This window comes from Octopus sinensis, linkage group LG14, assembly GCF_006345805.1.
Source record: "Octopus sinensis linkage group LG14, ASM634580v1, whole genome shotgun sequence".
Classification (NCBI taxonomy): Eukaryota; Metazoa; Mollusca; class Cephalopoda; order Octopoda; family Octopodidae; genus Octopus; species Octopus sinensis.
In genome coordinates this window covers 117,971-130,800 of record NC_043010.1, presented here as the reverse complement: position 1 = coordinate 130,800, position 12,830 = coordinate 117,971, and the positions used below count along the sequence as shown (strand labels likewise).

The following is a 12,830-nucleotide window of genomic DNA, read 5'->3' as shown; positions in this document are numbered from 1 at the left end:
GGGTGGGGAAAGAAAATTCACAGCGTCACCAGTTAAGACAATCTTTTGCCCTTCCTGCATGGATGGTAAGCTAGGGATCGTTCTTTCAGTTCCTTTTTTGATCATTCCAACTGCTCCTACAATCAGTGGTATTGTAACCGTCATAAGATGCCACATCTTTTCGATATCGATTAGCAAATCTTTATATTTTCTGAGCTTATCAAATTCTTTTGCCGAGCTATCATGGTCACAGGGTGTGCTCATGTCAATCAATAAACAGACTTTATTGTTTTGGTCTTTCACAACAATATCTGATTTATTTGCTTTGATGATCCGGTCTGTACATACTGGGAGGTACCAAAGAATATCTACATTTTCTACCTCAGCTACAGCCTCAGGGTGGTACTTGTACCATTTGTCAGCAGTTTTGATTTTATAATACCGACAAATTATCCAATGTAGACATTGGCCAACTCTGTCATGTCTTGATTTGTACCCTACAGGTTCTAAAACCTTACGGCCAGAGATTAGGTGGTCCACTGCTTCTAAATACTTTGATCTCCTTCATAATAGAATGTAGCTTCTTACGTCTTTCATTTATGGTTTTCAACGACCTTTAGCATCTATTCTTTAGATGTTTCAAGATACTTTGCCAGTCCAATTGTGGCGGTTTTGCAGGAGATTTCAAACTGAATCGAGCCTCATCGTTCTTGAGCGCTGGGTAGGTAAAGACGATCTGCGTCTGTCTTTCGGTGGCGCATCGAATTGCAAATAAACTTACAGATTATCCTGTCAATCTTCCTGATTTCGCTCTGATTCCAGTTCAACTCATTGAATTTGTAGATAATAACTGGAACTGCTAAGGTATTAACACTTTGGTACGTGCATTTAACTCAGATTATAGGACATCTCCAACTTTCCTGTAACACTCCTTCCTAATTTTCTTTTTCATACATGTATGCTTGAATGCCACAACCCTCATTTATTCCGACGCATTTGTAAGTTTGCTCCTGCTCATTATTATTGTTATTATTATTATTATTATTATTATTATTATTATTATTATTATTATTATTATTATTATTACTATTATTATTATTATTATTGTCATTTACTTTTAATCTGCATGTTTGATGCATTCACTTGCCGGGGCACACCCAGCGCCCTAGGGCAAGTGAAGGTTAAGAGTTGTTGAAATATAGCTGAAAGCTTGGGGAGGGGAAGTAGAGAAATATCGCCCAACACAAACATTTACATTGATAGGGTTTTTCTAAGGATGTGGGCAGTACTTGTTAGCACAATCTTTTGGATTTCCTTGAGACATGGTTCTCCAGGGATATTGTCTAGGTGTTTCTGACATCCCTTTTTTATCATACCTAGGGCACCTACAATAACAGGAACAGTTTTTGCTTTAAGATTCCACATCTTTTGTATTTCGATTTCCAGGTCCTTATATTTACTAAGTTTGTCAAATTCATTTACAGATATATTGTTATCAGTGGGGACGCTTACCTCTATTAGTCTGCAGGTATTTTCTCCCGTGTCTTTAACAATTATGTCTGGTCGATTAGCCTTGATCGTTCTGTCAGTGTTGACTGGAAAATCCCAGAGGATGGTGACATTTTTACCTTCAACAACTGGCTGAGGATGATGTTCATACCAGTTAGCAGGAGTGCCGAATTTGTAGTGTTTACATATCTTCCAATGTATATACTGTCCTACCCTATCGTGGCGATTTTGTATTCGTTTGATGTCAGCACAGGACATCCTGAAACGAGATGGTCTATTGTTTCGTCAAATGTGTCGCAGAGTCTGCATTTAGGGTCAGTACCGTTTCGGAGAATGCTAGCCTGGTAATTTCTGGTAAACAAGCTTTGATCTTGTGCTGCCAGTATGAAGCCTTCAGTTTCTGCTTTCAATCCTGAACTCTTCAGCTACTGATGGGTTGTTGCTTGGTCTACATCAGCATTTTGGCTTCGGAAATATATTGTCCATGCAAGGGCTTCCGGCTCCACCGCCTCTCAATTTGATTCTGCCCGTTTTTTTTTGCAGTCTGCTTGATTCGCTTTGCTTGCTTGGTAGCAGTGGTTTCCGGCTCTTCATCTGATTCAGGGTTAATGTCTAGTTCCGTTTCGAACTTATAAGCTTCCTTATAATAATAATAATAATAATAATAATAATAATAATAATAATAATAATAATAATAATAATAATATAATAATAATAATAATAATAATAATAATAATAATAACAACGACAGCGACAACAGGTTAATGATTTCTAAGAGAGATACATGGTCTTCAATAGATATTGTTCTGGTGGTATATTGTTAATTATATCAATGTCAGTACTTCGTTGGTATTTTAGGTTTACGAACCCAGAACGGATGGAACCCAAAATAGACTCTTGCTGAAGATTTAAAACAAAAGAAGGTATTTCGCTTGGTGCTTTTCCCGACCCAACACTGTCCGCTCTCGCAGAATTAGATAAACAAGTAAGACCGACAGCTCTGAGAAAAAAAATATTCATAATGATAATAAAAGCACAAGGCCTGACATTTGGGAAGAGGGATGAATCGATTACATCTACCCCAGTGTATCACTGGTACTTAAAGTATCGAACTCGGAAACTCAGACGGATGAACAACAAAGAATTTGAACATAGAACGTAAAGACGGACGAAATACCGCTCAGCATTTTGACCGGCGTGCTCATGTTTCTTCCGCCTTTGTCATGTCTGTGAATATATTCCATCTTAGCCAGGACTGGGCAGCTAGAGATAATATGATTTATTGTTTCTTGTCCATCTCCACATATTCTGCAGTTACTTGTTATATTTCTTTTCATTATATGTTTTTGGTAATTTCTGGTGGGGAGGCTTTGGTCTTGTGCTGCAATTAAAAATCCCTCTGTCTCTGCTTTGAGTCCTGAGCTTCTCAACCATTGCTGGGATTTTTCTTTGTCTATTTCTTTTGCGTATAGTTTAGTCCAGTATTTACCATGAAGGGGCTTTTCTTGCCATCGTTTTATCATGGTTCGTTGCTGTTCTATTTTTAGTTTGGATTTCATTTGTTTTATAGCTTTTGTTGTTTCTTCTTCTTCTTCTTCTTCTTCTTCTTCTTCTTCTTCTTCTTCTTCTTCTTCTTCTTCTTCTCTTCTTCTTCTTCTTCTTCTTCTTCTTCTTCTTCTTCTTCTTCTTCTTCTTCATATTTATTAGGCGGTATGATTTCTTGTTTGTATTTGTCAGCTTCCTTAAATACTGAGAACAGTTTTTTGTTTTGCTCGTGTTTTGCCGCTATTTGTATCAGTTTTCCTTCCTTCTGAAGTAGGCATTTTTGCAGTCCTATGGTGGTTATTTTATAGTAGTTTTCCAGCTGTATAAGGCCTCTACCACCTTCTATACGTTGTATATATAGTCTTTCTATGTCAGATTTTGGTGATGCATCCTAGATCCTGTCAGTATTTTTCTTGTTTTCCTATCTATTTTGGTCAGTTCATTTAGTGTCCAGTTAAGGATATTGTAGCTGTAACTTTTAACTGGGATAGCTAAAGTGTTAATACCTATTATCTTGTTTTTAGCATTGATCTCTGTTTTTAGTATTGATCTAACTCGTCTATAATATTCTTTTCTTATTTTCTCTTTCATTTGTATGTGTTGTCTCTTATCTAGTTCATGGATTCCTAAGTATTTGTAAGTTTGGCTTTGGTCTAATTCTTTTATTTCATTGGTTTTATCTAGTGTGATGTTGTTACTCTTAACTAGTTTTCCTCTTTTCATGGTTACTTTGGCGCATTTTTCTAATCCAAATTTCATATCTATTTCTTTGGTAAATCCATGAACTGTCTTTAATAGTGTTTCCAGCTGTTTGTCATTTGCAGCGTATAGTTTTAGGTCATCCATATATAAAAGGTGGCTGATCGTTTTGCCGTAACATTTATATCCGCATCCAGTTCTATTTAGCATATCAGATAGAGGTGACAGTGCCAAGCAGAAAAGGAGTGGAGAGAGCGTGTCTCCCTGGAATATTCCTCTTCTAATGGGGATGTCTTTGGTTTTCATGAGTCCCTCTTTTGTTTGGAGGTGTAGGACTGTTTGCCATTTATTCATTTATTCATTATTATTATTATTATTATTATTATTATTATTATTATTATTGTAGGCAGTGGCTGCCCTCTTACATTACTTCCTTCTGACATCTGTCATGTGGATGACTGTTGAAGCTTTCCATGTCTATCTAAGTGTGGTCATTGTATTCAAAACATGTCAGACGTCTTTTATGAAGAGTTCCATTTTTGCCTGGGGTATGTATAAAGACTTTCTGGTTTTCTGTCTCAAACTTTATCTTACACACATGTTCTTTCTCTCTCCTTCTATCTTGCTCTCTTTCTCATTCTCTCTCTCTCTCTCTCTGTTACACACACACACACACACACACAAACACACTCACACACACACACACACACACATACACACACACACACACACACACACAAACTTATTTAAATATTGTATTTGAAATTACTCGATCGGATAAGGTCCAGTCCAATGATTCGAAACCAGTATATTTTTCGGACTTATTCATTTCATTGGCCAAAAGTGTCGAAAGGAAAAGCTAACTGAGACTAGAATTCAAGTCTGGATATTAAACACTATTAACCATGTTCCTTTAAGCAGATATCATCCAAAGGGGTTCCCTCTATTTCTTCGTATTATTTTGATATAACTTTACAGGGAGCATTCACAATCACATCTAGGATATTGCTCTCTGTACTGAATCCTCTACAGTATTGTCAATCTTACAATATTTAGAAGCACTTTTGAAGCTAGAAATGATAATCCTGTTGCTTTAAATAGCATCGGTTTAGATTACAGGTCTGTCTCACAGTAAAACTCAGGAGCGATGAACTTTGAGTGAAAACATCCCTACCCTACTGTGGTAGTTCGAAGCTACTTCACAATTGATTTAGTAGATCTATAATTGACAATGTTCTGTCAATGATTATCTTGTCAATACATCAAACATTATATAATTCAACTTATTCTTCCATTTAGCAAGACTAAAGAATGGGATCTAAAAAAGTTTAGCTACTATTTCTAACACGTCGAAGAAAGGATAGAAACTTAGTTTTTTTCTGATAGTTTGAATTTTGTAGTATCATTGTGTAAATGTCCAGGTTATGGTGGATGACTATATATCGTGCGTTGAAAGTAGAGTGAGATTCTAAGCTACAATCCACATGAACCCATGGAAACATGGACTAGGAGTTCTGGTGGACTCATATCGAATGCTAAACATTCTCAGCTAATATTTTCCTTCCGATGAAGTAAAAAGATTACGCAGTAGATTCGAAGTTGCCAAATATCTGCCTCACTCGGTCTCTTTGCTTGTATAATTTGTTGAGAGTTATATTATATCGCTCATCTTGACTTGACGAAGAATTTAGATAAGCCTGAAGGCTGTGGGCCTAATATTATATTTAGACGAAACTACTTGTGGAAAAAAGATTAATTTTTTTATTGATCAACGTGGTAGTTAAGTCACGAATAAAGACAAATGAATGATTTGATTCTTATTAGAAAGGTAATGGGTTAGATATTCATGATTTGAGACTGAATAGATTGAGACTGAATAGATTGGAAGTAGTTGATACGAGATGTAAACACGTGGATACAACGTGGATGAATGAAATGTAATATTTATACAACCGTGATAAAATGTAAACTATGGACAACTAAAGCACTCCTCCCTGTTCTAGCCTGTTGGGTAGTCTAAAGTTATTTGAATTTCAATGCAAGAATGCCTACCGTCTGATCTCGTCTCTATACGAAACCTCAGAGTCATCTATTTTGCACTTTAACCGGTCATACGAAGCAATATGTGAAGAAGTAGGTGACAGTGGATTTTTGTTGTCCCTCATGCCATTTAATCTTCAACCCTTGTCCAGAACATTTAAGATTTTATCACTTTTTGTTTCCCATTGAAACATATTTTTGAAAGAATCCAAGAATCAAAAGAATTAAATGGCAAGAAGTGACGAGTGTGTGATACGAAATGAAATATTGATTTGTCTTGAACTCGACATTTTTTTTGAACGAAAACATCGTCAACAAAATCCATTCAAATGTCATATAATAATGATTGTAAATATTAATTAATATCTAGAGATTTATATTCATTTCTGTAAAAATCGTTATCAGGTCTTCCAGCAGTCATCGTTATAATTACCCTGGCAATTAACTCCACAGACAATTACATCAAAACCGCAGAGGTGTAAGTATTCCTCTTTTTCGTTCACCTCATTTTCTCTGCTCTTCACAACTAATAGTATTGCTAGATTTATTTACTCTGTAGCAAGTAGCCATTTTAGCTATTTTGAAATACGGCGCGAATGCTATATTTATATAAAAAAACTAATTAAGAAAATGTTTCTCACGTTTTTTTCAACTGAGTATAAATAAATATGCATTTCTGTAATCATTAAATTATATTTTCTTATAGCGGTTAAATGAACACGAAGAAAATATTATACATACATGTCGTTAATATTCATAGCGTTTCATAAGTATATTTCTCTATGGCGTTATATACTGTAGTTCGGATTTGTGTATAATGATAACACTTAAGTTATAAGTGACGTTCAGTCATTATATTCACCCTTACTCAAAAAAGCCAAATAAAATAATTTATTTCCCAATAGAAAACAATAAATAGCATTACATTACTGTAACAAAACTAAATAGAGAATATACTATAATAATATAAGCTAAGAGAAAGCTGAAGGTAGCTTAATAACCGCTATAACTCCTTTAGTTTTGTAGAATAGTAGGTCAACTGGCATCAAGCCAGGACTTTGGTTGCTGGTAGTAAACCTACTTCAATATCATTGTTAATGCTTTTGTTCTGAGACTCATGAATATCAATGATCTCATTTGCGTCTCCCCTCAATTTAATAAGAACAAATATTTACCGATGAAAGCAACAAACAAAAATACGAACAAAACATCGAATATTCTTCACCTTTAGAATACAGGACAAATTCCATTAATAACTAATTATTATTTTTCTATTTATGCTAACATTAGATTTGTTCTTGAAACAAGCAGTATTCCCTCCAACAGTTGCTTCGTTAAAGAAACCACGAACCCTTCCTTTTATCATGGCTAATGTGAAGGACAGAGTCAAAGGCGAGAAGTTGAATATTTATCAACACTGACCTACATGAGGTAGAAGTTTTTCAAAGACGCGACAGGCAAGGAAAGTGTCCACTGCCATCACAATAGATATTTGCCGTATTCCCACTGTCCGGATGCATACCACTGGCTCTGCTTGAGTCTAACCATTCAAGAATTATGAAGAAACATTAACGCGACTCAACGAAAGTTAAATGAATAAATTGACTACAATATGACGAGGAAAACAGTAATCATTGATTTTATAGGACAAATTGTGAAGAGCTTCCGCCAGCCTAAGGACTAACGCATTGATATGGAATTAGTTGGCGCACTAGTGCCATTACCTGCCAGGCGAATCTAATATGACGGTCTTCATTGCTAAATACGTTCCTCAAATGTACTTCTTAATCCTTTTTGCCCCATCTGGAGCATAGGGCCTCAACAGTTGTTTTCCACTTTTTGCGGTCATTGGCGTTTCTTGGCTGCTTCCCATGTCAGGCCGGTGGTCCTGAGCTCGTCCAAAATGCTCCGCTTCCATGTCAGCTTCGGGCATCCTCGCTTCATGTTTCCCCTGCGGGTTCCAGTCAAGTGCTTGTCGTGTCACATTTGAGAGTTCTTTCCGCAGTGTGTGTCCGATCCATATCCATTTCCTTTGTCTAATCTGAACATGTATGGGCTCCTGGTTGGCCCATTCCCACAGGTTGATGTTTGACACTCAGATGAAGGATCTGCCGGAGACATTTGTGGATGAAGGTCTGGATCTTCTTGTAGTTGCCGCAGGTGGCTCTCCCTGTTTCAGAGCCATACAAAAGCACGTATTTTACGTTTTAACTAAATAAGCAGAGTTTAGTTCGAGTTGAGATGGTAGTGGACTTCCATACCGGCCGAAGAATAGCGAAGGCTTGCCAAGCCTTCTTGCCGTGATGTCCTCGTCTGATCCACCTGATTTGCTGATCTTGCTGCCAAGATAGACAAACTCACTAACATCCTCCACAGGTTCCCCCTCGATTGTGATTGGTTCTTCCTGCTTGTTGTTGATACGCTGCACTTTTGTCTTTTCCCGGCTGATCCTCAAGCCCACTCACCGTGAAGTTTCTGTCAGGTGGTCTACCTTATCTTGCATGTCTTGCAGGCGATGTGACAGTAGTGCGAGATCATCTACGTAGTCCAAGTCCTCCTACTTGTTCATCAGTGTCCACTGAATACCTTTCATTGCCTTTCTATTTTCTTTGTAGCTGTTGGTTATCCGCACCACATTTCTATGCTGCTTTCCTGGTTCCTGTTGCGATCAGTCTCATCTTCAACATTATCATGCCTTCTCTCGTTATCTGGCACCTTATAATGATGCAAAGTAATAAGAGATCTCAGCAGAAAAGAAGTAAAGTACGTGTTTTGGGCCTGGTTGGTTTGCTGTTTTTGTTTGGACTCACATGGGTCTTTGCCTTCTTCGCTGTTAGCGAAGCAGCAAAAGTGTTTGTGTATCTTTTTACTATATTCAATACACTTCAAGGAATGTTTATCTTCATATTCTATTGTATATACAAGAAAGATACCAGAGATGTCTTCAGGGGGTTTGTAAATGAAAGTAAGAGAATGAATCAGTGGAAAATTACCGACGGCAGAAGTAAGTGCGATTGTCTTTTTTTCTTCATTCATTCATAATAGGTAGATAGAGACAGAGATAGATAGACAGACAAACAGATAGATAGATAGATAGATAGATAGATAGATAGATAGATAGATAGATAGATAGATAGATATATAACTTTCTTTCTTTCTTTCTTTTATTAGCCACACAGGGCTGAATACAGAGGGGACAAATACAAATGCAGAGCTTTTCTTTTCGAGGGTGGAAAAAAAAGAAAATAAATGTAAGATTGCGATCAAAAGGGATCGAGAGGAGGAAAAAAAAGAAAAGAAATCGTGTATCACAGAAATAATGATAAAAACATTGATAAAACAAGATTGGGTTCATCCGTGGGAAGAAAAGCCTACAGAAAAGACCACGGGAACCTCAGTCAGGGAGGAAATAACCACATGAGATCAAAATGCTCTCTTTCTTTCTTTTTTACGATCTACAGGATCATGCTCAAAATGGTTTCGTCACTCGCACGCACCATCTTTTTTGAATCTTTCGCGAGACAAAACTTCCCACTGCATTCTCACCTTCCTTTTCAAGTGGTACTTGAAAAAGTTGATGAGCGATTGGCCAGAGAGGTAAGTGTTTGTCTCTAATCCTTTCGCTCGGGTCCACCACACGCATTCTTTCACCATGGCCACCAGTACGATGAAAACTGCCTTGCCTTCCCGGTTGAGGGAAGGGGGCGGAGCAATTCTCACGATAGACCCGGCCGATAGGCGGATTCGTCCCACACGTGACAGCAGCCGTTCGGCATAAGCCCACAGGTCTGAAATGGTTGGACATTGCACGAGTGCGTGCAGAACGGTTTCGTCGCTCTGACCGCATCTCGGGTAAGTCGGTCCAGTGTGTCTGGAACCGTGTCTGTAGAGCTTATCCCGAACAGGTAATGCTTCTCGATAGCACTGCCAGGCCAGGGATCTTTGGTGATTGTTCATAGGTCCCGGCCCGAAAGTTGTCCTGAACAGGCGGGTCAGGTGTTCCTCGTCGACGCCCAGACTCTGCCCGAGTTCATCGTCGCACCTCCCCTCCACTAATCCTCTATAGAATGCCTTTGTTGTGATGGAGTCGCACAAGTTCGATCCCGGACGGCAGAGTTGCTTGAGAGCAACGCGACACTCGCGGTGCCATTCGCCTAGCCTCGGTCTCTGCTTGATCCATGACTGTAGTTCGTCCAAGGAGACGAGCTGCGGGAAAGCGCGCCGCACAAAAGGCGACCACACCTGTTCACCGTTGTCTATGAAGCGCCGGAGATGTCGCAGTCTCAGCGCATGTCTGCGCATCATCAACCACGGCATGCCCAGCCCTCCATTTAGCGGGTGTTGACAGCAAATGGATCGCCTAACCATCGGAACGTTTCCCTTCCACAAGAAGCGGAAGAGTATACGTTCCAGTTTGGTGATGGTAGGGTCGGGACAAGGCACGACGGTCAGACGATACTCGATGACGGATGCGATGTACGCATTCGCCACCTCCGCCCGACCTTTTAGGGATAGCTTTCTCTCAGCCTATTTCTGGGTGAGAGTAGCCACCCTAGTCGTTATCTCGCCCCAGTTCTTCTCCATTTGGAGGTCCGGACCGAACCAGACCCCGAGCAATTTAACCGGTCCGTCCGTCCAGCGTCCCACGATGGAGACGCTGTTGGACGGCATGGGCCTGCTTCTCCAGGTGCCGAGCCGCAAGCCCACTGACTTTTCCCGGTTAATTTTTGCTCCCGTTACCGCTTCGTATTCTTTTAATGTCTCGCCGACCAGCTCGATGTGCTCGTAGCTCGACACTATGACGGTGACGTCATCCGCGTATGCAGACACGCTCCTCCCGCATCCCAGCTCTCGTGGGATGCCCCTCAGCGTCGCCAGTTTCCGCAGTAGTGGCTCAAGAGTCAATACATACAACAGCGATGAGAGGGGGCATCCCTGACGAACCGAACGCATGATGTTAAAAGGTCTGGATAGATGACCATTTACGCGAACCACTGAGCGGATGCCGCTGTATAAGGCAGCGATCCAACCGCGGAAAACTGGACCGAAACCAGCCGCTTTAAGGACAGCCTCCAAGTAGTGATGGTCTACCCTATCGAAAGCTTTTGATTGATCCAAATTTATCAGCGCCCCACCCATGCCAGGATTCTTAATTACCCTGTCTATGATGTAGCGCATCAGATGGAGGTTGTCATGAATACTTCTACCCGGCACGGCGCATGTTTGCGCCTTGTCGATTAGTTTCTTGATGACAAGCGCCAACCTCTCGGCTAACACCTTGGCCAAAATTTTCAAATCTGCGTTGAGCAGAGTGATGGACCTGAAATTATCTATGACGTCCCCCTTGTTTGGGTCTTTCTTAATCAGTGCCACTGCTCCTCGCTTTACAAAAGCAGGAATACTCCCGTTTTGCTGCCAGTCGCAGTAGACAGCTGCCAAGACGCCTCCAAACAAGTCTGGCATATGAAAATAAAGTTCGTAGGGCAGACCATCCAAGCCTGGTGACTTGTCTCTCGCACAGCCTACCATCGCATCCTGTACGTCCGCAGCTGTGATAGGCCTTTCACAAGACTCCACCTCTCTTGATGAGAGTCGTGGCAAGGCATGCAGGTAGGCACTAAAGTCCACTCTGCCTTCTGACCCACCACTTGTCCCAAACAGTTGGGTGAAGTGTTGTTGAAAAGCTCCACACATCCTTTTAGGCTCGAGCAATTCGTGCCCCTGTTCATCTATAAGAGACTTGATGGTGGCTCTGTTGCTTCGTTGCGTCTCCACCACTCGGGCCTCTTGGCCGGCTCCAACTCCTTCGTTCCTCAGAGCACGCATCCTAGCTCTGACAACGCATCCCTCGTGTTTGGCGTTGAGGTGTTGGTCGAGGGCCAATCTCGCCGCCAGCACGTTGAACGCGATGCCAGTTCTAAGTGCCTCTTCTAAAACCTTAACTAATTCTCCCTCTATTCTATTTCGGTCTAATGCAAGGGCTTTACTGTATCTGACTGATTCTGCTTTAATTGCTTTTTTTAGGGCATACCACCATCTGTTGTTGATGATGGTACCCGTCAAAGCTCTCTTAACTAATGTGCTGATCCGGTCCCTGTAAACCTGTCGTGCTGTAAAAGACAGTTTCCAGTAACCAGGACCCTGCCTATGTGTCTTATCTAAGTCAAGTGTACAAGTCACAAACTTGTGATCTGTGTAACTGACTATATGAAATTGTGGACAACCTACACTATTTTTATCTATTGTCCTACAGAATACTCAATCTAAGTATGATCTGGATGACCCGATGCGGTTACTCCATGTCCACATTGGCACATTCGGGTGGCCCAGTCGGTACCTGTCAGACAGTTGGAAACGTCTGAGCAGGTCTTTGAGGCATTTGCATCCCCTTCTATTGCTATCTATGCCCACGTAGTCTAGATGCGTGTCCAGGGTGGCATTCCAATCCCCCACTAAAAGTAAAGGACGAGACGTTCCCATGGAAGACTCTAGACGTCGAAAGAAATCTGGTCGGCCTGTTAAGGACGGAGCATAAACTGCTATCAGTCGAAAAGCACACTCATTGCTGCCATCGACATCCAAAACGACCAGCCTACCCTCTGGGTCTAGGAAAATTGCTCTTACTTTGAGATCCAGACTCTTCCGGAGAAGCACCGCGGTGCCACCTCCGCCCATTCTCGGTAGACACGGAGAAAAATAAATGTTGAAATGTGTACCGAAACTGTGCTGGAGTGCCCGCAAGCTGTGGAGTCTGGTCTCACTGATGGCTATGATATTCAGATTTAGTGACTTGATGTCATTTAACAGGTAGCCTTGTTTCCAAGGCGACCCCAAGCCACGTACATTTATACTGCCTCTTCTGAGCATGTTCCGATAAAAAATTGTGTTTTACACACGAAAAGAAAGTGCAAAAAGGGAAAGAGAGAGAGAAAAGGTTACTTGTTGTTCGAAAGTCCTTTGTTTTTCACCTCACAGTCTTCTTCTATGAGGTTTTTGTATAGTTTCTTTGATGAATACTTTTGAAATCTCCCTACTGCATCAGGGTAAAGAGATTTCAG

General features: G+C 40.6%; 1 protein-coding gene across 1 annotated transcript in view; it reads left to right on the top strand.

Moving 5' to 3' along the window:
- Positions 1-4,138: 4,138 nt before the first annotated feature.
- Positions 4,139-12,830, top strand: part of LOC118766044 (adhesion G-protein coupled receptor G2-like) — an 8,857-nt gene continuing 165 nt past the window's right edge. Inside the window, exons 1-3 of the mRNA XM_036509192.1 lie at positions 4,139-4,280; positions 6,178-6,250; positions 8,388-8,776. Coding sequence (XP_036365085.1) covers positions 4,181-4,280; positions 6,178-6,250; positions 8,388-8,776 — 562 coding nt within the window. The 5' untranslated portion in view covers positions 4,139-4,180. The remainder of the gene's footprint in view (positions 4,281-6,177; positions 6,251-8,387; positions 8,777-12,830) is intronic.